We start from the raw sequence: 22,447 nt of genomic DNA, 5'->3' as shown, positions 1-22,447 counted from the left end.
TGGCGTCAGTGGGAAGAATAGTGCCCCATCATTGGTGTCAGTGGGAAGAATAGTGCCCCGTCATTGGGGTCAGTGGGAAGAATAGTGCCCCGTCATTGGCGTCAGTGGGAAAAATAGTGCCCCGTCATTGGCGTCAGTGGGAAGAATAGTGCCCCGTCAGTGGGAAAAATAGTGCCCCGTCATTGGTGTCAGTAAGAAGACTAGTGCTCCACAGTCTGGGTCATTGGTAGGATTACTGACCTATTCATATTAGTGACAGGAATTATGCCCCGTTGTTGGTGTCAGTGGAATAGTGCAACATATCGGTGGGATGAATAGTGTCCCAAGGGCAAGAAAAGGGCCACAGTTTTGAGACCACTGTATTGGCGTATCAGGTCCTTGGAGACAAAGACTGAAGGGAAAGATTCTGTGTAGTCCGTACCGCACTGCCCAATGTGTCATTGCTGAGTGAACAATGTTCTGAAGACAAGTCGAGCAACAAAGTGTTACTAACAGGATGAAGAGAGCGTGACACGGAGAAGAAGAGAGCGTAACAAGCATTGGTGAAAAGTTCAACCCCACCCAGAGATGCTCCTGGGTTCCATACCTCCAGAAGATCTTTAGAAGGAGTCCTGCAATCAGCTGGCAAGATGCAATATGTCTTGGTGAGCTCAGATGGGCTCCATGCGTCTGGGGAATGATCAAAGCACAGTTGTGCTGCACATGTCCTTTATGGACAACCTCCAGAAGAGGATGGGACACGGGGGTCCTGCCATCAGGTTTTGTTTTATACCAGACTTGAAAGCTACCTTAAACTGGACTTTAAGCTGAACTCCAGGCAGATGCAAAACAATTGCATTTAAATTAATTGTATATATATTCCTCTAAAATGTTTTTTTTACACACTTAACTTAATTACCCAAAGCTGTCTTCACATTAGCCACATCACATCCTATCCTCTGGACAGTAGTTCTTGCAATGGGAGGAGAAAACCTAGAATCCAGTTGTAACACTCACATGTGGTCCGTACCAGCAGTGGGCCTCCTCTTCAATGTGCTGCCATGCTGTTTGGGTTCTCCAAATCCGATGCCAGGCACTTCCTTAAAGTAGTAGGCGTTCGAGCAACACGTGACTATAATAGTAGCTGAGCCCCCCTGCTCCGTGCCTCTACTGCCTGACTTCTGTGCACTTCAGTGTCTCCAGTGTTACTTGCATTCCAGCATACCTCTGAGCTGGTTTGTGTACCCTGTGCCTCCAGAGACCCTTGTATCCCTAAGGACTCCTGACTCCGGACTCTTATTCTATGCACTTGAGTGTCCTCTGCTCTGTCAGAAATCATGAAATTAGACCGAGACAGAAGTACAGTTAAATCACACTTGTTTAATAATAATGGTAAATAGAACAAACATAGTCAAAACAAAGCTAGAATTCAGGAACCGGAATGGATAGTCAGACAAGCCAAACGTCAGGGAGCCGGAGATGAGCGTAGTAAAACAGCAAGCAGGATCTGGAGCCAGAAGGGATGTCATCCAAGCAAGTCTTTTAACAGGAATGCAGGAGATCTCTGTGATATTGACCAAGGCGAAGGCAGAGATCCTCTGGACTGGACGGCTTAAGTAGTCAGGACTGACGAGCAGGATATCATCAACAGTTGAGTCACCGTGGAGAGATGGGAGCTGGCAATTGGCCAACAGCTGAACAGCCAGCTCAGAGATATGAATGAGTTCAGAACGTGTTCTCCACCTCTAGAGCTCCTCTGACGTGTTTCGCCCTTTTTTAATCATAGAAGCCTCTGCGATTAAGCCCTGAAAAGGGTGAAATGCGTCTAAGGAGTTCTCTAGAGGTGGGGAACAGGAGCTGAAGCCATATTTTGTCCATCTCATTCACATATATGCAACAGAGAGGCGGTTGCCTTTGCGCAGATGGCCACCATTTTGTTTAAAGTCTACTAGAGCCTGACAAGTCCTGTCTGTCTTGCACCAGTCTAGTTTTGTTTTGGGCTAAACCAGTCAGATTCTACTACGCTAGAGTTGGGGTAAGGAGGTGCCACCACTGTATTTCTTAAAGGCCCACTATATAGAGTAAAACATTGTATTATGCTAATTCTATGGGAGATTAATATTGGTAATGATCATATTAAGTGTATGAATTACTATTTGTATTTCATGTGCCTTTTATACGTGTTTTTCTTTGGTGACTATTCATCTTTTTCTCTAAAAGGTTGTTACTTAGAGCCCCACCCTGGCCTGCTATTACATTTACCAGTGCAGTGGTTCTTCCACTCCCACCCCCCAACATTGCACAGGAGATGGATTGTGTTGATCCCCGAAACTCATGAGCTGTCTTTCGTGATCACATGAGGAATTAATAAAGACCTTTTCATCGTTTTGGTTTGGTGTTCCTCTTATGTTTATGCTTTGGGTCCCATTCTGGATACCCACCAGGCATGTACTGGCCATCGGGACTAACGGGAGTTTCCCGGTGGGCCGATGGCTCTGTGGGCCACTCTGATGTAAGGGGGCTGGCAATGGGACACTCTGATGTAAGGGGTTGCTGATGGGACACTCTGATGTAAGGGGGTGCTGATGGGACACTCTGATGTAAGGGGGCTGCTGATGGACACTCTGATATAAGGGGGCTGCTGATGGGACACTCTGATGTAAGGGGGTGCTGATGGGACACTCTGTAAGGGGGCTGCTGATGGACACTCTGATATAAGGGGGCTGCTGATGGGACACTCTGATATAAGGGGGTGCTGATGGGACACTCTGTAAGGGGGTGCTGATGGGACACTCTGATGTAAGGGGGTGCTGATGGGACACTCTGATGTAAGGGGTGCTGATGGGACACTCTGTTGTAAGGGGGTGCTGATGGTACACTCTGATGTAAGCGGGTGCTGATGGGACACTTTGATGTAAGGGGCTGGCAAATGGGACACTCTGATGTAAGGGGGTGCTGATGGGACACTCTGTTGTAAGGGGGCTGGTGATGGGACACTCTGATGTAAGGGGGCTGGTGATGGGACACTCTTTTGTAAGGGGGCTGGTGATGGGACACTCTGAAGTAAGGGGTGCTGATGGGACACTCTGATATAAGGGAGTGCTGATGGGACACTCAAAATGCCAAATTTCCCAGTCCAGCCCTGATACCCACCGAAGGGTCACCTCGCCCCAACCTCATCGGAGACGGTCAGCTCGTTTTAAATAGTTATACTCTCTCCAATTCAAGGCTTGAGGTCCCAACGTCTCCTGGATTTGTCTCTTTAGATATAGATTGAAAGCTACATGAAGAGAGCTTTTTGCCACAAATTGTTGTTTATCTGTCAGACCTTCGATGGGCGGCAGACAAGTTTAGTTAAAATTAGGAGAAATCTTTGGCCGCAACAACAGTCCCCATAAACAGAGAGAATGTCTTTCAGCTTTTTTAATTGCTACGATCGTTAAAACTTTTATTATTTTGCTTGTTTACTCCTCAGAATGGGCAATTAAAAAAATTATTTTGGGAACTGAGAGAGCAAAGCCTAAAAATAAGAATGACATTTTCTGCTCTGCGTTGGTGGATTCCCAGTACATACATTTCCACTCTTCCAGGAAAATTTTGTTTTTGATGTGTGATGCGCGTAGAGATATCTTAATTGGCGCGAGCAATAGTATGAAGCTCTGAAATATCGTTAGGAAGATTTTACCACCCAGACAGAGGTTACAAGCGAGTGTACTGCAGTGCCTATCCTTGGGTGAAACCTGGTACTTTATTACTAGTTACTTTAACGCATTGCTTTGTGTGTACAACCTTGTTAACATAACTACAGCAGTGAAGTTACTCAAATTTATTAAAAATGGTTAAAAAACACTCACATTAAATTAGTGGTGTAAAGGCACATCAGAGATGTAATGTTTCATCCGTATGTCCATGGGGACGACTCGCAGGGCTGTAAAGCAGGGTTTCCGGCATCTGACTTTTTGACCGATGGTTGGTGTTTTGGTCTATTCCATGTATTCCCTCGGAATGGTCAGAGTAATCGGGGTAGTGCTGGTAGCTGTGGTGCCCTTGGTCCGATGTTCAAGGAGTCGGTGTCCTCAGGAGACGGGCTGGACAAAGCGGCGCTTCGGAGCATGCATGCTCCTTCATCAGGCAGCGCCGTGAGATGTTCAGCCTGGCCACAGGGGGCACTGTCTTTTCTGGCAGGCATGGAACTATTAGGTTCTTAAGTTACTCTCTCTCGGAGCCCGCCCAGGCGGAGTAACGTTCTCGCTGTGCTTTCTGGGAGAGGGTACTTAAGATGCGGACGTCACGTGGTTCGGGGTTTCCGGTCCAAAATGATGTACTGACTTCATGGTCCTGGTCCTCCTGACCAGCCCCCAAGAAGGCTATGGCCTGGGGTGCAGATCCACCTGACTTTAATGTCTCGGGGCTGGCTAGCCTGAGGCAAGGAAACTAAGAGGAGGATTCTGTGGTGGTTGGGAGCCGTCTCCGGTTTGGGAGAGACCCAGTAACTTCAAGTATTCCAGGGGAGGACTCTTCAGAGGAAGACCACGTACAGGTTGGCTTCTTAGTAAGAGCCTGGAAGGGCTGAAGTAACCGAGAGAATCCGGTCTTGTGGATATCGCCAAGCTGGCTGAAAGAACCAGGTATCCTACAAGTGTTTCAAGCTTAGTTTTCCTACATGTTCTACAACAACCTCTGTGGAAAAGACATTATCTTGCACGTTCTACAACAACGTCTGTGGCAGAGACTTGTTCCTGAGGAAGCACCTTGTTGGCTGCTCGGCCTTGTGAGAGAGGGACTGTCCAACCTGAGTGATCATCCAGTTGCGAATGCCTATTTTCTGGATGCAGTCAAAGTAAGCAAGTTCTTCAACAAATTTGACTTTGACACTAAGACCCCTTCCACAATGGGGCAATTTTCAGGCGCTTTAGCGTTAAAAACAAGCGCCTGTAAAGCGCTTGAAAGAAGCCTCATCTGCAGTCCCAATGTGAAAGCCCAAGTGCTTTAAGAGCCCTTTCACAATGTCAGCGCCTGGAAAACACTCAGAAAGCGCCGCTTAAACTAGCAGCGCTTTTCAAGCATTATTGGGGTGCTTTTAACCCCTGCAAGTGGCCAAATAAAGGGTTAAAAACGCTGCTGCCAATAGCGCTTTTCATGCGTTTTACAGGCGCTTCCCATTGATTCCAATGGGAAGGGGCGCTTTAGGAGCCGTGTATTCACCGCTCCAAAAGTGCTGCAAAGAAGCTGCTTGCAGGACTTTTTTTTTGACGCCCTGCCAGCGCAGCGCCTCGGTGTGAAAGCACTCGGGCTTTTACATTGGGATTGCAGTTGCGGCTTCCTTCAGGTGCTTTTTTTTAAAGCTAAAGCGCCTGAAAAACGCTCCAGTCTGAAAGGGATCTCAGTGTGAAAGCACTCTGGCTTTTACATTGGGATTACAGTTGCAGGTTCTTTCAAGCGCTTTACAGGCGCCTGAAAAATGCCCGAAAAACGCCCCAGTGTGAAAGGGGTCTAAGAGTACCTGAACTTCCCTTTCCAACCCTCTGATCCCAATTCAAGAGACTGTTTCATTGTCTACGTTTATTGCAAATAAAATCCATTCAGTGGATCTGTTGCCAGTCTCTAAGTTACTGGGCCATCTACCACGGGACACCCCTAGACATACAACGAGGAAAACAGGAGGTAACGGTAAGCCCAAAACTAACCAGCAGCTCCTTCGGGGTTAGCGCTACACCAGCAAACAGGGAAGTGCTCCAAACGCCTCCAATGCAGCGCACACAACTAAAACGGGCAATGAGGAGGCATCACATCACCTTCTGGCTGCCCGTCAATCGCTGGTCTATGGACACACCTCTAAAGCCTAAGCGTTGTTCTTGGACGCGGTGACTTGCTCGTGAAATGCCTCTTAGGAAAGTTTGGTGCCGTTTCATGGTAACGAGACCCTATATGACTGTTTTATGTAATTCCACGTTTGCTTTTTATATTATCACAAATAACGAGAGGTTTTTATGGTGAGATTCTCATCGACGTAACAAGATCAGGCGTTCAAGTGCGACCTGCTTGTCAGAATCGCGTTTTGTTTACTCATCCCGGGTTCGCGGTGCCGATGCCCACCTCCGCATAAGCCTGTTTAGAGGAGGTCGATGTTTTCTGTTTGTTTCTTTTAAGCTTATGAACCGCGTTCTGATGTGTAACTTCAAAGCTATGTACAAAGACAACGGGTTCAGGAGCTTTCAGAAATACACGCTACTTTAGAGAAGAGTATTTTTTTTTTTTTTTTTTTTTTTTTTACATCTTAAAAGGAATTCAACCGTTTTGTTTCTTACCTAGCGTACATCTTGTGTCCCCGGTGACCCTCCAAGATGAATTCCTGTTGCTGATCGCATTTCCATGAAGCAGAAGTGAACTCTCTCACTCAACATGTACTGAAATAGGAAAGTTTATGATAGTTACTTGTTTTAAACTTAACATTTCTTCAGGTTTCTTCTTGGTTTCTGGCCTAGGCCTAAATGTCCTACATCTCAGGAGTCTTCATGAATGTTTTCTTTCTTTCATTGGAAAGGAAGGTCTTTTTATTTCGGCTAAGCACATCCTGCATGCCTGAGCTAAGGGCAGATGGATCCCAAAATGTAAATGCTACATGAATCATCTGCCCTTAGCCAAGATGGCCGCAGCTAAAAATGCTAGGAGGGGGTGTTATTTTTTATTTATTTTTTTTTTAAGTGATTTCTCAACAAAATAAAGCATGGAGACATGGATGGTTGGGGGAGTTTGCTGTAAAGTGATATTAAACCTTTATTTTTTTTTTTTTTTTTTTTTTTGTTTTAACCAGTTCCCGACCGACGTACGACGATGTACGTCGGCAGAATGGCACGCAAGCAAACTGGCGTACAGGTATGTCCAGTTGAATTTGCTGCCCTGCCATCGCGTGCGCGCCGCCGGTGGCGTGTGTCGGTCGGGACCCCCGTGAGTCCGGTTGCGGGTCCTGCGGACTCTATCGCTACGGGCATACCTGCGATAGTCTCACGGGGAAGGAGAACAGGAAGCAGAGATCAGTGTCACTTGTTGCTAGGCAGAACGGGGAGATGCTGTTTACAACGGCATCTCCCCGTTCTGCCTAGCAACAAGTGATACTGATCTCTGCTTTCTGTGATTGGAGCAGAGATCAGTGTTCACTAACACACAGCCCAGCCCCCCACAGTAACACGCCCCTAGGACACACTTAACCCCTACACTGCCACCCCCTGGTTAACACCTTCACTGCCAGTGTCATTTACACAGGAATCAGTGCATTTGTATAGCAGTGATTGCTGTATAAATGACAATGGTCCCAAAATGTGTCAAAAACGTCTGATGTGTCCGCCATAATGTCGCCGTCACAATAAAAATCGCTGATCGCCACCATTACTAGTAAAAAAAAAAAAAAATTAATAAAAATGCCATAAAACTATCCCCCTATTTTGTAAACGCTATAAATTTTGCGCAAACCAATCACTAATCGCTTATTGCAATTTTTTTTTACCAAAAATATGTAGAAGAATACGTATCGGCCTAAACTGCGGGGATATTTATTATAAAAATTATATTATATTATAAAAATTTTTTTTTTTTTTTCAAAATTGTCGCTCTTTTTTTGTTTATAGCGCAAAAAATAAAAACCGCAGAGGTGATCAAATACCACCAAAAGAAAGCTCTATTTGTGGGAAAAAAAGGACATCGGTGTTTGGGAGCCACGCCGTACGACCACGCAATTGTCAGTTAAAGAGACGCAGTGCCGAATTGCAAAAAGTGGTCTGGTCGTTGGCCTGCAAAATGGTCCGGTCTGAAAGTGGTTAAATTAAAATAACAAACATGTTATACATACCTGCTCTCTGCAACAAAGCAGCCCCGATCCTTCTTTTCTGGGGTGCCCTGCTGGTGCTCCAGGCCCCCTCCTCTTCAGCAAGTGCCCCCCAGAGAAAGCCACTTTTTCTGGGGACACCTGTGTGTGCTCGCTCCTGAGCCACCCAGTCTACGTCTATTGACTCGGCCCACTCCATCATAACAGCATCTGATTAACAGCAGTGGGAGCCAATGGCTGCTGCTATCACTCTGTCCAATGAGGAGGGAGCCGCTGCTCTTGTGCACATCGCTGAATCGGATCGGGCTCAGGTAAGAATAGAGGAGGATGGGGGGGGGGGGGGGGATAAAAGGCATTAAGGTACAAAACCTTGAGGCTTTAGAAGAACTTTAACCCCTTCCCGTCCGTGCTATAGCCAAATGACGGCTACAGTGCGGACCTACAATGCTGGGAGGCCGTCAATAGACCTCCCCTTTGCACTCTTCCCACAGAGATCTGTGATCAGAGTCAATGAGACTTGGGGGATCACAGATCAGCCCCTTATCACCTGATTGCCTCATTGGCTGACAGCTGATCACATGCTGTAAACAGAAGACCAATCATTTTTATTTACTTTTTTTTTCCATACGCTGACATCGTAAGGAGAAAATAAAAGCTAATCACCAGCTTCTGTGAAGGGACATCGGTCCTGAAGGGGAAGAGGCGCATCCATGTCAAGCCTGCCCATCAGTGCCACATGTCAGTGCCCACTAGTGCATACCAGTGCCACCTATCAATGCCCACCAGTGGTGCCAATCAGTGACTCATCAGTGCTTTCTATCACTGCCACCCATCAGTGCCACCTATCAATGCCAATCAGTGCAGCCTCATCAGTGCTCACCAGTGCAGCCTATCGGTGCCCATTAGTGCCGTCTATTAATGCCCATCAGTGCAGGCTCATCGGCGTACATCAATGAAGAAGAAAAATTACCTGTTTGCTAAATTTTATAACAAAATATAAAACTATTTAGTTTTTTTGCTTTTCAAAATTTTCAGTGATTTTTTTTTTTTTTTAACAGAAAAATAAAAAACCGCAGAGGTGATCAAATACCACCAAAAGAAAGCTCTATTTGTGTGAAGAAAAAAAAAGATAAAAATTTCATTTGAGTACAGTGTTGTATGACCGCGCAATTGTCATTCAAAGAGTGACAGCGCTGAAAATTGGTCTTTGGCAGGAGGGGGGTGAAAGAGCACGGTAAGCAAGTGGTTAAATCTTATTTTATTAAATAATGTTTTCAGTTTGTTGTCAGATACAGTTTACTTCCGCTTTAAATTAGTTGTAAACCTCAGACATGAAATACGAACAAAGCATATCCCTCTATCATGCGTATTTGTCTCCGTCCAAAGCACTAAGTGTCATTCCTGTCTCCTTCCTCTGCAATCAGCAAGAGTCACTTCTGACAAGTTTTCCTGACACCAAGAGATAAAAAGGTGACAGAGGAGGAGCTCCAGCTGATTGACAGCCTCAGCTCTGTTCTGGTGTGCTGTGCTCCTCCCCACCCCTTCCTTCCCCTCCCCTTCCTCCCACCTCTTCCCTTCCTCCCTCCTTATCCTCCCCCCCCCTCCCTCCCCTTCCTTCCCCCCCCTCCCTCCCCCTCCTTCCCCCCCCTCCCCTTCCTTCCCCCCCGCCTCCCCTTACTTCCCCCCTCCCCCCTTCCTTCCCCCCCTCCCCTTCCTTCCCCCCCTCCCCTTCCTTCCCCCCCTCCCCTTCCTTCCCCTCCTCCCCTTCCTTCCCCCCCTCCCGTTCCCCCCCCTCCCCTTCCTTTCCCCCCTCCCCTTCCTTCCCCTTCCCTCCCCTTCCTTTCCCCCCTCCCCTTCCTTCCCCTTCCCTCCCCTTCCTTCCCCTTCCCTCCCCTTTCTTCCCCTTCCCTCCCCTTTCTTCCCCTTCCCTTCCTTCCCTTCCCCTCAGCTCTCAGAGCACCAAGCTTTGCAGAGTGTAATTTCAGCTCCCGTCCCCTTTTTTCTGACAGCTCAGACAAGCTTTATAAATTCTCCACTTTGAACTGATATAGAGAAGACTGCAGTAAAACAGGTACAACATATGTAGGAGGATTTTTCATCTCCGAGTATCACTTCAGGCCAGTCCCTTCACTGGGTATATAAAAAGGTTTACAAACACTTTAAAGCATTAAAAAAAAGCATGCCGCACTTATGAACGTTGTAAATTGTAATTAAGCTGTGCCGAGGACTTCGTGTTTTGTGCAGCGGCTCTGTTTTCTGGTCAGCACCAGACGCGGAGAAGGCCAGACGTCATCAACCAATCACCTGCCCCCTGGCAGCGGTTTCGTGTTCTGTATCTTCTCAGACACCCTCGCAGGATGCGGACAACGACAGAGGTATAAATCTATTGGCGGAACGCAGGGCTGGAATCCCCCTGAATTATGGGGCTGTCAGAAAAAACAAGCACATCATTTTGGCAGAAGCCTTCATACACGGAGCTGGCAGGAGTTGGGGGTGGGGGGGGTGTCCTGGAAGCTGCGAATATCTTGAATCCGACACATCTACTGATGTATTCATAAGATTCCCAACTGCAGGGGGAAAGCAGCAAGGCTCACAATCGGTGTACAACTAGCAAAAGTGCCCCCCAGAGGGATTTGATCACACCTGACATTCATACCTATTGAGTATTGTACTGCAGCTAATCAAGCATAGAACATGCTTGAATAGCTGCATCCTTGGCTACAGTAGCCAAAGAATGACACAGCTGCGAACCTGGAAGTGATGTTATCCCTTTAGCACCTCGGCTTGAGGGGGTTCTACCGGGATGATGCCTGCTGCTGGTGTAAGCCAGCCCTCGGTGTGCTTTAAAAGAGCGCGCCCAATGCCACATTTGAGACAAATGTAAATGTGGTTTAAAGTATAACTAAAGGCAAAACTTTTTTTTTTTTTTTTGTTTTGGATGGAGTGGAGATGAATTGCAACCCCTGTCAGGCTTTTATTGCTGTCTGTCTCCCCTTTATGGAAATTCATCCCGCTCTATTTGCCCTGTTTATTATTTTTCTTCCGTTAAAGTAAAAGAAAATCCCAACTCTTGGTTGGCACCAGCACAGGAATAGAGGGGAAATCTTCCAATATGGATTATTAGTCCTGCTGATCTGGGGGTCCCCTCACTTTGGACGGATTTCCTCTCACTTCCTGTTTTGGCTATGGGACAGGAAGTGAAAGGAAATCTCTCCGATGTGATAACCCTCCCTTACTCTATAGAAAATGGAAAAACAAGAGTTACCTCCATGTATGTTTGTTACATTGTTAACATTTGTTTTGTTTTTTATATGTGCCTGGAGTTCAGCTGTAAGTTTTTTTTTTTATTATTTATTTATTTATTTATTTTTAGTTTTTTTTTTTTTTTTTGTTTTTTATTTATTTGTTTTTTTTTCTCTCACTTAAGTGATCTGTCTCCTCACACTTGTGCTGGTCTAAATAGTGGAAAACTAAACATGGACTGTCTGTGTTGCCGGCGGTCTCTGCTTACTTCAGGCCGTTGCTCTTGAACCAAAGTTATCGCAGCATCTGTGTCTCAGAATGTCCGTCTGTCTGTATGATTCATCTGTCCTCGTCAAGGTCGGCTTCAGGCCCTCCTGGAAGCTGCAGACCTTGTAGGGGCACCTCTGTATAGAACATTGAATTATGCCCGGCAGCAAGAACCAAGGCCTAGCTTCAAGGAAAAATCCTGATTTCGTTTTTTTTTTTAAAAGCAATTAAGATAAATTCCCCCCCCCCCCCCCACCCTATCACTGACCCCTTTCACACTGGGGCGGTTTTCAGGCGTTTTGGCGCTAGAAATAGCCTTTGTTAAGCGCCTGAAAACCGCCTCCCGTTCATTCCTGTGTGCCTTTTCACACGGGGGCTTGCGGGACGGGGAAAAAAAAAGTCCTGCAAGCAGCATCAAAGGGGCAGGTTGCAATGAATGGGCAGTGGTTTGAAAGTGCCGCAAAACGGGAGTTTTTAACCCCTTTTTTGAGGTTAAAAGCTGCCAAAAAGCGCCGCTAAACAGCGGTAAAGCACCACTAAGACGAGCGGAGCTTTAGCACTGACGTGGCCACAGTGTGAAAGGGGTCTTATTCACGCTTTTCCACTGCTTTGTTCACCCGTTGGGCCCCTGATTAAGCCCTGTTGTGGGTGAAACGTGTTGTAGGGTGGCTTTGGGTGGGAAGGAGCCGTGTGCCATCACTGCAGTAAACTTTGGCTGGAGCTGAACATCTTTGGTGTGCAGCCCATTATGTGGATGGTGGACTACAGTGGAGAACTACAGGATCTTGGGCACCTGGCAGGATACAGGCCGGCCTGTGAGCCTTCTTCCCACTGACACCAATGATGGGGCACTATTCTTCCCACTGACACCAATGATGGGGCACTATTCTTCCCACTGACACCAATAATGGGGCACTATTCCTCCCACTGATACCAATGATGGGGCACTTTTCCTCCCACTGACACCAATGATGAGGCACTATTCCTCCCACTGATACCAATGATGGGGCACTATTCCTCCCACTGACACCAATGATGGGGCACTATTCCTCCCACTGATACCAATGATGGGGCACTATTCCTCCCACTGACACCAATGATGCGGCACTATTCCTCCCACTGACACCAATGATGGGGCACTATTCCTCCCACTGACACCAATAATGGGGCACTATTCCTCCTACTGACACCAATGATGAGACACACTTCCTCCCACTGACACCAATGATGGGACAATATCCCCTCCACTGATACCAGTAATGGGCACTATTCCTCCCACTGACCCCAATGATGGGGCACTATTCCTCCCAATGATGGGGCACTATTCCTCCCACTGATACCAATAATGGCACATTGTTTACTCCCAATGAAGCCAGGGCATTACCCACACCAGTCACAGTCTGGCACCCCTAAAGTCTGAAGCACAGTAAAGTGGCTCTGTAGAAAGTTTGGAGACCCCTGCATTAAGGTAAAAAACCTTCTGCATGCAGCTCCCCCCCAACCCCTCCATATACTGTACTTGCCTTACTGGATACTTGTAAGTATAGGGGAAGGGGGAGGGCATGTGACCTTCTGAGTTGACTCAGAAGCAAGCATGCATGAGTGCCCCCACAGCAAGCCGGGAGGGGAGGAGCCAGGAGTACGGATGGGGGACCCATTCTGTGCATGAAGCTAAAATACCTTCTGTGTGCATCACGACCCCCCCCCCCCCCCACTTACCCAAGGCGCATCGTGATCCAGTATTGTGCATGAGAGCCTCGGCCCTCTGGGGATGCTTCCTCTTCATTGGCTGAGACAGCCAATGGCTCTTGCTGCTGTCAATCACAGCGTGTGAGCCAATGAGAGGCGAGAGAGGGCAGGGTCAAGCTGTGGCTCTGTGTGTGATTGGACACAGAGCAGTGGCTTCGAAGTGAGCTGGCTTGGGTGCCCCCAGAGCAAGCGGTTTGCTATAGGGGGGGCACTTGGCAGGAGGGAGGGGCCAGGAGCGCCAGTGGGGGGGACCCAAGAAGAGGAGGAGCGGGGCTGCTCTGTGCAAAACTATTGCACAGAGCAGGGAATGATGACGTGTGCTATTAAAAGAAGAAAACGTTCCGTTGAGCACCTAGCCAGCCCCTCCCGCCATCCATTATCTGCCTGCATTGCATAGAGGAGCACTGAGACCCAGTAATAACACCATTGGGTGTAAAATAAGGTACGGCATGAAAATAGAAAGGCTTTATTTAAAAATATAATTGTCATTTTGGTGAGGGAGGAGCAGGAGGGAACCAGAGAAGACACAATGTAAGCAGATTAAACGCCTTCGGCTTTAAGCACCATCCACATTTTATCTTGCAGTCACTTTGTATATAAATCGTTTTATAAACTGGAACTTTGGCCCGATGTCTAGAAGGTGAACTTTTTGTTTGTTTTGACTCTTTCAGCTCCAGTTCTGACATCTTGCGGGACATTGAAGAGGCGTCGGTGGCGAACGCGTCGAACTCAGCCCCGTAAGTACCCCTTAGACCCGTGCCTGGTGCGCACCAGGAGTCGCCTGTAATCGGAATATATTACCAGCGAGGACGGGGAGCCGGCTCCCGGTAATGACTTCTTCTCTTTGAAGCCGGGAAGTCCGGCGCAGCGAAAATAATTCCACAGCTTCAAATAGTCGCAGAAAGTCCTCCGGGGGGCAGCGTGAGCTTCGCTTCCCGCAAATTATTCTATATCAAAAAAAAATAGGAAATAGGAAATCGAAATGAATTTCCACAGAGAGGGAGAGCGGCACCCAAACTCTGCGCGACCCGAAAGTTACTCAGAACCAATATTCCCTTCTTAGAAACTTTCTCTTCTAATGATTCCATTTATCAGGCCCCATTCACACCTCTTGCGGGTTTTTTTTTAGCGCCCTTTTTGTGCGTGTTTTTTGGAGCAGCCTCATTCATTTGATTGGTCCTCCCTCCCGCGCCAAAAACGCACTGAAGAAACTCGTGTACCAGATTTTGTTGCCAAGCTAGATTTGCAACAGTTGCTTTGGCATGCATTAAGACGCCCTTTGCACCGAGCCGCCCCGGGTGTCGGCGGTGAAGCTTTAGCGGCACTATTCAGCCGCTAGCGGGGTGGTTTTAACCACCCACTAGTGGTCAAAAAGGGATTAAATCCGCCCACAAAAAGCCGCCGGTATCGCAGCGCTGCCCCATTGATTTCAATGGGGAGCAGCGGTGGAGGAGCGGTGAGTTCACCGCTCCAAAGAAGCTGCTGGCAGGACTTTTTTTTTACGCCCTGCCAGCACGCGCCGCTCCTGTGTGAAAGCCGCCGCTATGTTTCTATGAATAATATAGAGAACTGGATGGGACTTAATTATGCCTCTGAGAAGTGTGAATAAATAGAAAACAGTTTATGAAAAAAATTAATCGTTTTATTCATTATAAAAACAATTGAAAATACATTACAGTTAACACGATTGAGTTGGATTCAGGGTGTGCAAATCCTCAATTTTAACAGAGTTGTGGCCTACGTGTTTCGCGGATAAGGCCGCTTTGTCAGGGCCTTGAAAGGTGGCGCAATATGATATCGTACAGATTCTACAAATAGACCATCCATTAATATTACATACAGTTACATCAGTATAAATACAAAGTATATATAAACATTGATGCATAGATTTTTACATAGGTGTGTATTTTATTTCATCAATATACACCTACAGTGCCTTGTGAAAGTATTCGGCCCCCTTGAACTTTTCAACCTTTTGCCACATTTCAGGCTTCAAACATAAAGATATAAAATTTTTATTTTTTGTGAAGAATCACCAACAAGTGGGACACAATTGTGAAGTGGAACGAAATCTATTGGATTTTTTAAACTTTTTTAACTAATAAAAAAATGAAAAGTGGGGCGTGCAAAATGATTGGGCCCCCTTGCGTTAATACTTTGTAGAGCCACCTTTTGCTGCGATTACAGCTGCAAGTCGCTTGGGGTGTCTCTATCAGTTTTGCACATCGAGAGACTGAAATTCTTGCCCATTCTTCCTTGCAAAACAGCTGGAGCTCAGTGAGGTTGGATGGAGAGCGTTTGTGAACAGCAGTTTTCAGCTCTTTCCACAGATTCTCGATTGGATTCAGGTCTGGACTTTGACTTGGCCATTCTAACACCTGGATACGTTTATTTGTGAACCATTCCTTTGTAGATTTTGCTGTATGTTTGGGATCATTGTCTTGTTGGAAGATAAATCTCCGTCCCAGTTTCAGGTCTTTTGCAGACTCCAACAGGTTTTCATCCAGAATGGTCCTGTATTTGGCTGCATCCATCTTCCCCTCAATTTTAACCATCTTCCCTGTCCCTGCTGAAGAAAATCAGGCCCAAACCATGATGCTGCCACCACCGTGTGTGACAGTGGGGATGGTGTGTTGAGGGTGATGAGCTGTGTTGCTTTTACGCCAAACTCTCTGCGCTTTCAACAGAACCCTGAGACTATCACAGAGCAGGTGCATTTATACAGAGACTTGATTACACACAGGTGGATTCTATTTATCACCATCAGTCATTTAGGACAACATTGGATCATTCAGAGATCCTCGCTGAACTTCTGGAGTGAGTTTGCTGCACTGAAAGTAAAGGGGGCCGAATAATTTTGCACGCACCACTTTTCATTTTTTTATTTTCTAAAAAAGTTTAAAATATCCAATAGATTTCATTCCACTTCACAATTGTGTCCCACTTGTTGGTGATTCTTCACAAAAAAATTAAAATTTTATATCTTTATGTTTGAAGCCTGAAATGTGGCAAAAGGTTGAAAAGTTCAAGGGGGCCGAATACTTTCGCAAAGCACTGTATGTAAAAATGTTTGCATCAATGTTTATATATACTTTGTATTTCATTTCTACTGATGTAACTTTATACATTTATGTAATAATTGATGTAATAATTTATGATCTATTTGTAGAATCTACGTGATATTATATTGTGACACTTTCAAGGCCCTGACGAAGCAGCCTTGTCTGCGAAATGCGTAGGCCACAACACTGTTAAAATTGGGGATTTGCGCACTCTGAATCCAACTCAATCGTATTAACTGTAATGTATTTTCAATTGTTTTTATATTGAATAAAACTATGTATTTTTTCATAAACTGTTTTCTATTTATTCACACTTCTCAGCGGCACAATTAAAGTCCCATCCAGTTCTATATATTTTTCTTAGAAACATAGTTGCATATCTTTACGGGATGGGGCCTCTGTAGAAGTATTGGTACTTTGCGTTCGCCCCACCCCCGACATGCTAATATTTTTTTTCAGCTGTAGTTCAGTAAGACTTGCAGGTGTTATTATCCCTCCCCCACCCTGTGATTGGACAGTGCAAGGAGAAGTGGCAGACTGATGAGCTCACCTGTGTCACTCTCCTCCTATCAGCATGTCTCTTAGCACATGAGCACCACAGCACAACGGACTGGTTCATTGTACTGCTTCTCTCTCTCTCCCAGTCTGAGCTTTGCTGTACATGGACTGTAACAGACTGATACCATGTCAGATTCAGTTCCTTTCTCAGCTTTCACTTTAAAAAAAAAAAAAAAAAATTAATTTAATTATGTATGATTGAATACAGAGCGGCATTAGGTATTATCCATACCCTTTTGATCCACCAACACCAGGGAGCACTCTGAGGCTTTCAGAAAGGGTGCGCACATTAATGGGAACCTTGCAGCGGGAACTACAGTGGCTTGAAAAAGTATTCATACCCCTTGAAATGTTCCGCATTCTTTCATGTTACAAACAAAAAATTTAAATGTATTTTATTGGGATTTTATGTGATTGACCAACACAAAGTGGCACATAATTGTGAAGTGGAAGGAAAATGATAAATGGTTTTCAAAATGTTTTACAAATAAATATGTGAAAAGTGTGGGGGGGGGGTACATTTGTATGGCGCCCCCCAGAGTCAATACTTTGTAGAACCCACTTTCTCCGCAATTATAGCTGTAAGTCTTTTTGGGGATGTCTCTACCAGCTTTGCCCATCTAGAGAGGACATTTCTGCCCATTCTTCTTCTTCTTTGTAAATCTCAAGCTCTGTCAGATTGAATGGAGAGCGTCTATGAACAGAAATTTTCATGTCTTGCCACAGATTCTCATTTGGATTTAGGTCTGGACTGTCACTGGGCCATTCTAACACATGAATATGCTTTGATCTAAACCAGGCATATGCAATCAGCGGACCTCCAGCCAGGGCTGGACTGGGACAGAAATTTGGCCCTGGACTTCATCCAGACCGGCCCACTTACATTTTGAGTGTCCTATCAGCACCCCCTCACATCAGAGTGTCCCATCACCAGCCCCCTTACATCAGAGTGTCCCATTACCAGCCCCCTTACATCAGTGTCCCATCACCACCCCTTACATCAGAGTGAACCAATACCAGCCCCCTTACATCAGAGTGTCCCATTACCAGCCCCCTTACATCAGAGTGTCCCCATCAGCAGCCCCCTTACATCAGAGTGGCCCACTGAGCCATCGGCCCACCGGGAAATTCCCGGTAGTCCCGATGGCCAGTACATGCCTGCCTCCAGCTGTTGCAAAACTACAAGTCCCATGAGGCATAGCAAGACTCTGACAGCCACAACAATGACACCCAGAGGCAGAGGCATGATGGGACGTGTAGTTTTGCAACAGCTGGAGGTCCGCTAATTGCATATCCCTGATCTAAACCATTCCATTGTAGCTCTGGCTGTATGTTTAGGGTCGTTGTCCTGCTGGAAGGTGAATCTCCGCCCCAGTGCTTTGTGCACTGGTCCAAATCATTTGGTGGAGAGGGGGGATTATGGTGTGGGGGTTGTTTTTCAGGGGTTGGGCTTGGCTCCTTAGTTCAAGTGAAGGGAACTCTTAAAGTGATTGTAAAGACAGTATTGTATGCAGCAGCCCCCCAGTACTTACCTGTGGTCCCCCTAAATCCGGCGATGTTGCAGGAGTATCTTGGCTGCCAGGGACTCCACTCCCCATTGGTTGAGACAGCAATGCGGCACCATTGGCTCCCACTGCTGTCGATCAAAGTCAGTCAGCCAATGAGGAGAGAAAAGGGGTGGGGCCAAACCATGACTCCGTGTCTGAATGTACGCATGTAGTTGTGGCTCGGGTGCCCCCATAGCAAGCTGCTTGCTGTGGGGGGGGGGCTCGCAACAGGAGGAAGGGGCCAGGAACACTGAAGAGGAGGATCTGGACTGCTCTGTGCAAAACGGCTTCATGGAGCAGGTAAGTATGACATGTTTTGTTATTTTTAACTAGAAAAAAATTAGACTTTACCATCACTTTAAGGCTTTGGCATACCAAGACATTTTGGACAATTTCATGCTCCCTACTTTGGGAACAGTTTGAAGATGGCCCCTTCCTGTTCCATCATCACTGTGCACAAAGCAAGGTCCATAAAGACATGGATGAGCAAGTTTGGGGTGGAGTCCTGACCTCAACCCGATAGAAGACCTTTGGCAGGAATTAGAGCGGAGACTGCGAGCCAGGCCTTCTCAACCAACATCAGTTCCTGATCTCACAAATGCAATTTTGAAAGAATGGTCAAACATCCCCATAGACACACTCCTAAACCTTATGGACGGCCTTCTCAGAAGCGTTGAAGCTGTTATAGCTGCAAAGGGTGGGCCAACTCAATATTGAACCCTAAGGACTAAGGCTGGGATGTCATTAAAGTTCATGTGCGTGTAAAGGCAGGCGTCCCAATACTTTTGGCAATATAGTGTATGACGGTGGCTGCCGCCATCGATGGTAGAAAATTTTCCAACACGTCTCTTCGACAAATTGATCAAACGATCAACTTCTGTCAAGCGGTTACTGCCACATACTGAGCAAAATGTCCCTGCTGTACTGGCTGAATTTCAATCAGTGTATGGCCAGCTTAAAGAGGGAGTCCGCCTAAAAAAAAAATTAAAAGCCAGGTGCTACAAATACTGCAGCTGCTGACTTTTAATAAATGGACACTTACCTGTCCCAGGGTCCAGCGATGTCGGAAGCCGAGCATTCTCTTGGCTGCTGCCGCCACCATTCTCATTGAGGGAATCAGGAAGTGAAGCGTTGGGGCTTCGCTTCCCGGTGGCCTAGTGCGCATGCGTGAGTCGCACTGCTTGTTGCAAGTGGTCCCCGCTATCTCCTGGGACCTGTGTTTTTTCCCAGGAGACAGTGGGGGGCTGCGGGAAGGGGGCGTGACTCCCACGGGAGTCTGTTCCCCGAAAGTGGGTGCAGATACCTGTATTATACAGGTATCTGCACCCCCCCTCCCCCCTGAAAGGTGCCAATTGTGGCACCGGAGGGGAGGAGGAATCAAATGAGCGGAAGTTCCACTTTTCGGTAGAACTCCGCTTTAAGGTAGAATGGGGCTTGTGGCAAGGTAGTAGCTTTAGTCCCCACCCATCTTCTGAAATTGATACTGATAAGGGTTGCAATAGGATCAGAGAAGGCATCCCATTTTAAGAACTATGAAACAATGACTGCCTACAGGGGGTCATCAACCCTTGTAATGTATTATGTAACGGGTAGGTACACTGCTCTGACAATGGCTTTATACATTCTACTGTAGGAGTGTAAAGATCGTAGCTGAACCCCCTGCACATTCACTGGGCCTTAGGCTCCTTCCTAGCTTGCCTTGTTGGATGTTCTGGCCGTGTGACCCTTTCATCTAGTCTGCAATAATCGATCGTTTTACCAGCAGAGCCTCTTTTGAAAAAAAAAAAAAACAGAATTCAAGTCGCTCATTACCCTTGCATGCGTCTCCAGATGATTTTTAGTCTATGCACTTTGCAGAGTTGCCGGACACAGGATGTCCTAATGCGTTTGCATTTGTAAGCGGCTGACTACCTGCACTGAATACCGATCAGCCATCCTGTATCGCTGCAAGGTGAGATAAGCGATGTTCAGAAGCTCCGAGCGCACCATTACCATTCTAGAAGGTCTGACCTCTCCACGTACCTGCTTGCCTCTCCCAACATTACACACCTTTAGCCCAACCAACCCATAAATTATTTTATTTTGTTGGTCTAATCTAATGCTGTTCTGTCTTGTCTTTTCCACCTGACATATTCAGCTTGTGATTACAAAAAAGAACGTTCAGCCTTTCCGATGCATTGCGGTTTGATCGTCTTCTTACAGTAAATGTGAATTATAGGCTGCCAGTGAGATTCTTCTGAAATGTGCATTCCTGGAATTCGGGAGCTGGGCCGGACACCGTCCCTCTTTGGTGCAAAACGTTACAGATCTCTGGTTGGCTAGGCAAGGATGGCAATTAGATGTTTTATCTCCAGGGCGACATTAGAATGGCAGGATAACAAGGCAGTATATCATGCAAAAGCTGCCAGAAACTCTACTGCCTTTTATTAAGCCAACGATCGTGAGAGGAATCACCTTGCCACTTTTATGGCATGGACCATAGGGTGAGTACATGGATTGAAAACTGGCTACAGGGGCGAGTTCAGAGGGTGGTGATAAATGGGGAATACCCGGAATGGTCAGGAGTGGGTAGTGGGGTCCCCCAGGGTTCTGTGCTGGGACCAATCCTATTTAATTTATTCATAAACGACCTGGAGGATGGGGATGGGGTAAACAGTTCAATCTCTGCATTTGTGGACGATACTAAGCTAAGCAGGGCAATAACTTCTCTGCAGGATGTGGAAACCTTGCAAGTAGATCTGAACAAATTATTGGGGTGGGCAACTACATGGCGAAGTTTAATGTGGAAAAATTTAAAATAATACATTTGGATGCCAAAAATATGAATGCAATCTACTTACTAGGGCAGTGATGGTGAACACTGGCGCCCCAGAGGTTTTGGAACTACATTTCCCATGATGCTTATGCACTGTGTAGTAGAGCATCATAGGAAATGTAGTTACAAAACATCTGGGGGTCCCAAGGTTCGCCATCATTGCACTAGGGGGTGAACCTCTGGGGGCATCTAGGATGGAAAAGGACCTGGGGGGTCCTAGTAGATGATAGGCTCAGCAATGGCATGCAATGCCAAGCTGCTGCTAACAAAGCAAACAGAATATTGGCGTTAAAAAGGGGATCAACTCCAGAGATAAAACAATAATTCTCCAGCTCTACAAGACTCTGGTCCGGCCGCACCTGGAGTATGCTGTCCAGTTCTGGGCACCAGTCCTCAGGAAGGATGTACTGGAAATGGAGCGAGTACAAAGAAGGGCAACAAAGCTGATAAACGGTCTGGAGGATATTAGTTATGAGGAAAGGTTGCGAGCTCTGAACTTATTCTCTCTGGAGAAGACGCTTGAGAGGGGATATAATTCCCAAATACCGTACTGGTGACCCCATAATAGGGATAAAAAATTTCCACAAAAGGGAATTTTAATAAGACATGTGGCCACTCATTAAAATTAGAAGAAAAGAGGTTTAACCTTAAACTTCGTAGAGGGTTCTTTACTGTAAGAGCGGTAAGGATGTGGAATTCCCTTCAACAAGCGGTGGTCTCAGCGGGGGGGGAAGGGGCATCTATAGTTTCAAAAAACTTAGATAAGCACCTGAATGACCACAACATACAGGGATATACAATGTAATACTAACATATAACAACACACATAGGTTGGACTTGTCTTTTTTTTCAACCTCACCTACTATGTAACTATGATCGCCTATACTTAAAGATTTACATGGCCATCATTTATATGGAAAAAATGAAAAATGTACAGTACCATGCAAAAGTTCTAGGCAGGTGTAAAAAATGCTGTAAATGACGAATGCTTTTAGAAACAAGTGTAGTTTATTTTTATTGTTAAACAAAATGGAAAGTAAATGAACAGAAGAGAAATCCAAATCAATTCAGTATTTGGTGTGACCACCCTTTACCTTCAAATTGGCATCAATTCTTCTAGGTACATTGCACACAGGTTTTCAGGAACTCGGCAGGTAGGTTGTTCCAAAGATCTTGAAGAACTAAGCACAGATCTGTGGATGTCAAATCCTTCTCTCTCTTCATGTAATCCCAGACAGACTCCATGCTGAGGAGTCAGGGCTATGTGGGGGCCAAAAAGTTACTTTCAGGACTCCTTGTTCTTCTTTACACTGAGGATAGGTCTTAATGGCATTGGCTGTATGTGTTTTTTTTTTTGGTGGTGTCCTGCTGCAGAAAAAATTTGGGGCCAATCACACAACTCCAA

At 46.2% G+C, this 22,447-nt stretch overlaps 1 protein-coding gene across 2 annotated transcripts in view; it reads left to right on the top strand.

Moving 5' to 3' along the window:
- Positions 1–22,447, top strand: part of RAD18 (RAD18 E3 ubiquitin protein ligase) — a 406,657-nt gene that overhangs the window by 333,393 nt on the left and 50,817 nt on the right. The window contains exon 12 of one of the 2 annotated variants that reach the window (XM_077451575.1): positions 13,732–13,797. The exons of the other annotated variant lie outside the window; for it this stretch is intronic. Coding sequence (XP_077307701.1) covers positions 13,732–13,797 — 66 coding nt within the window. The remainder of the gene's footprint in view (positions 1–13,731; positions 13,798–22,447) is intronic. 2 annotated transcript variants of the gene reach the window in all.

The sequence above is a fragment of the Lithobates pipiens genome, unplaced genomic scaffold (genome assembly GCF_037356315.1).
Source record: "Lithobates pipiens isolate NorthernLeopardFrog02 unplaced genomic scaffold, aLitPip1_a1.2 Scaffold_23, whole genome shotgun sequence".
NCBI lineage: Eukaryota > Metazoa > Chordata > Amphibia > Anura > Ranidae > Lithobates > Lithobates pipiens.
The sequence above is the reverse complement of the archived record's forward strand: the minus strand, read 5'-3'. Positions and strand labels throughout refer to the sequence as shown.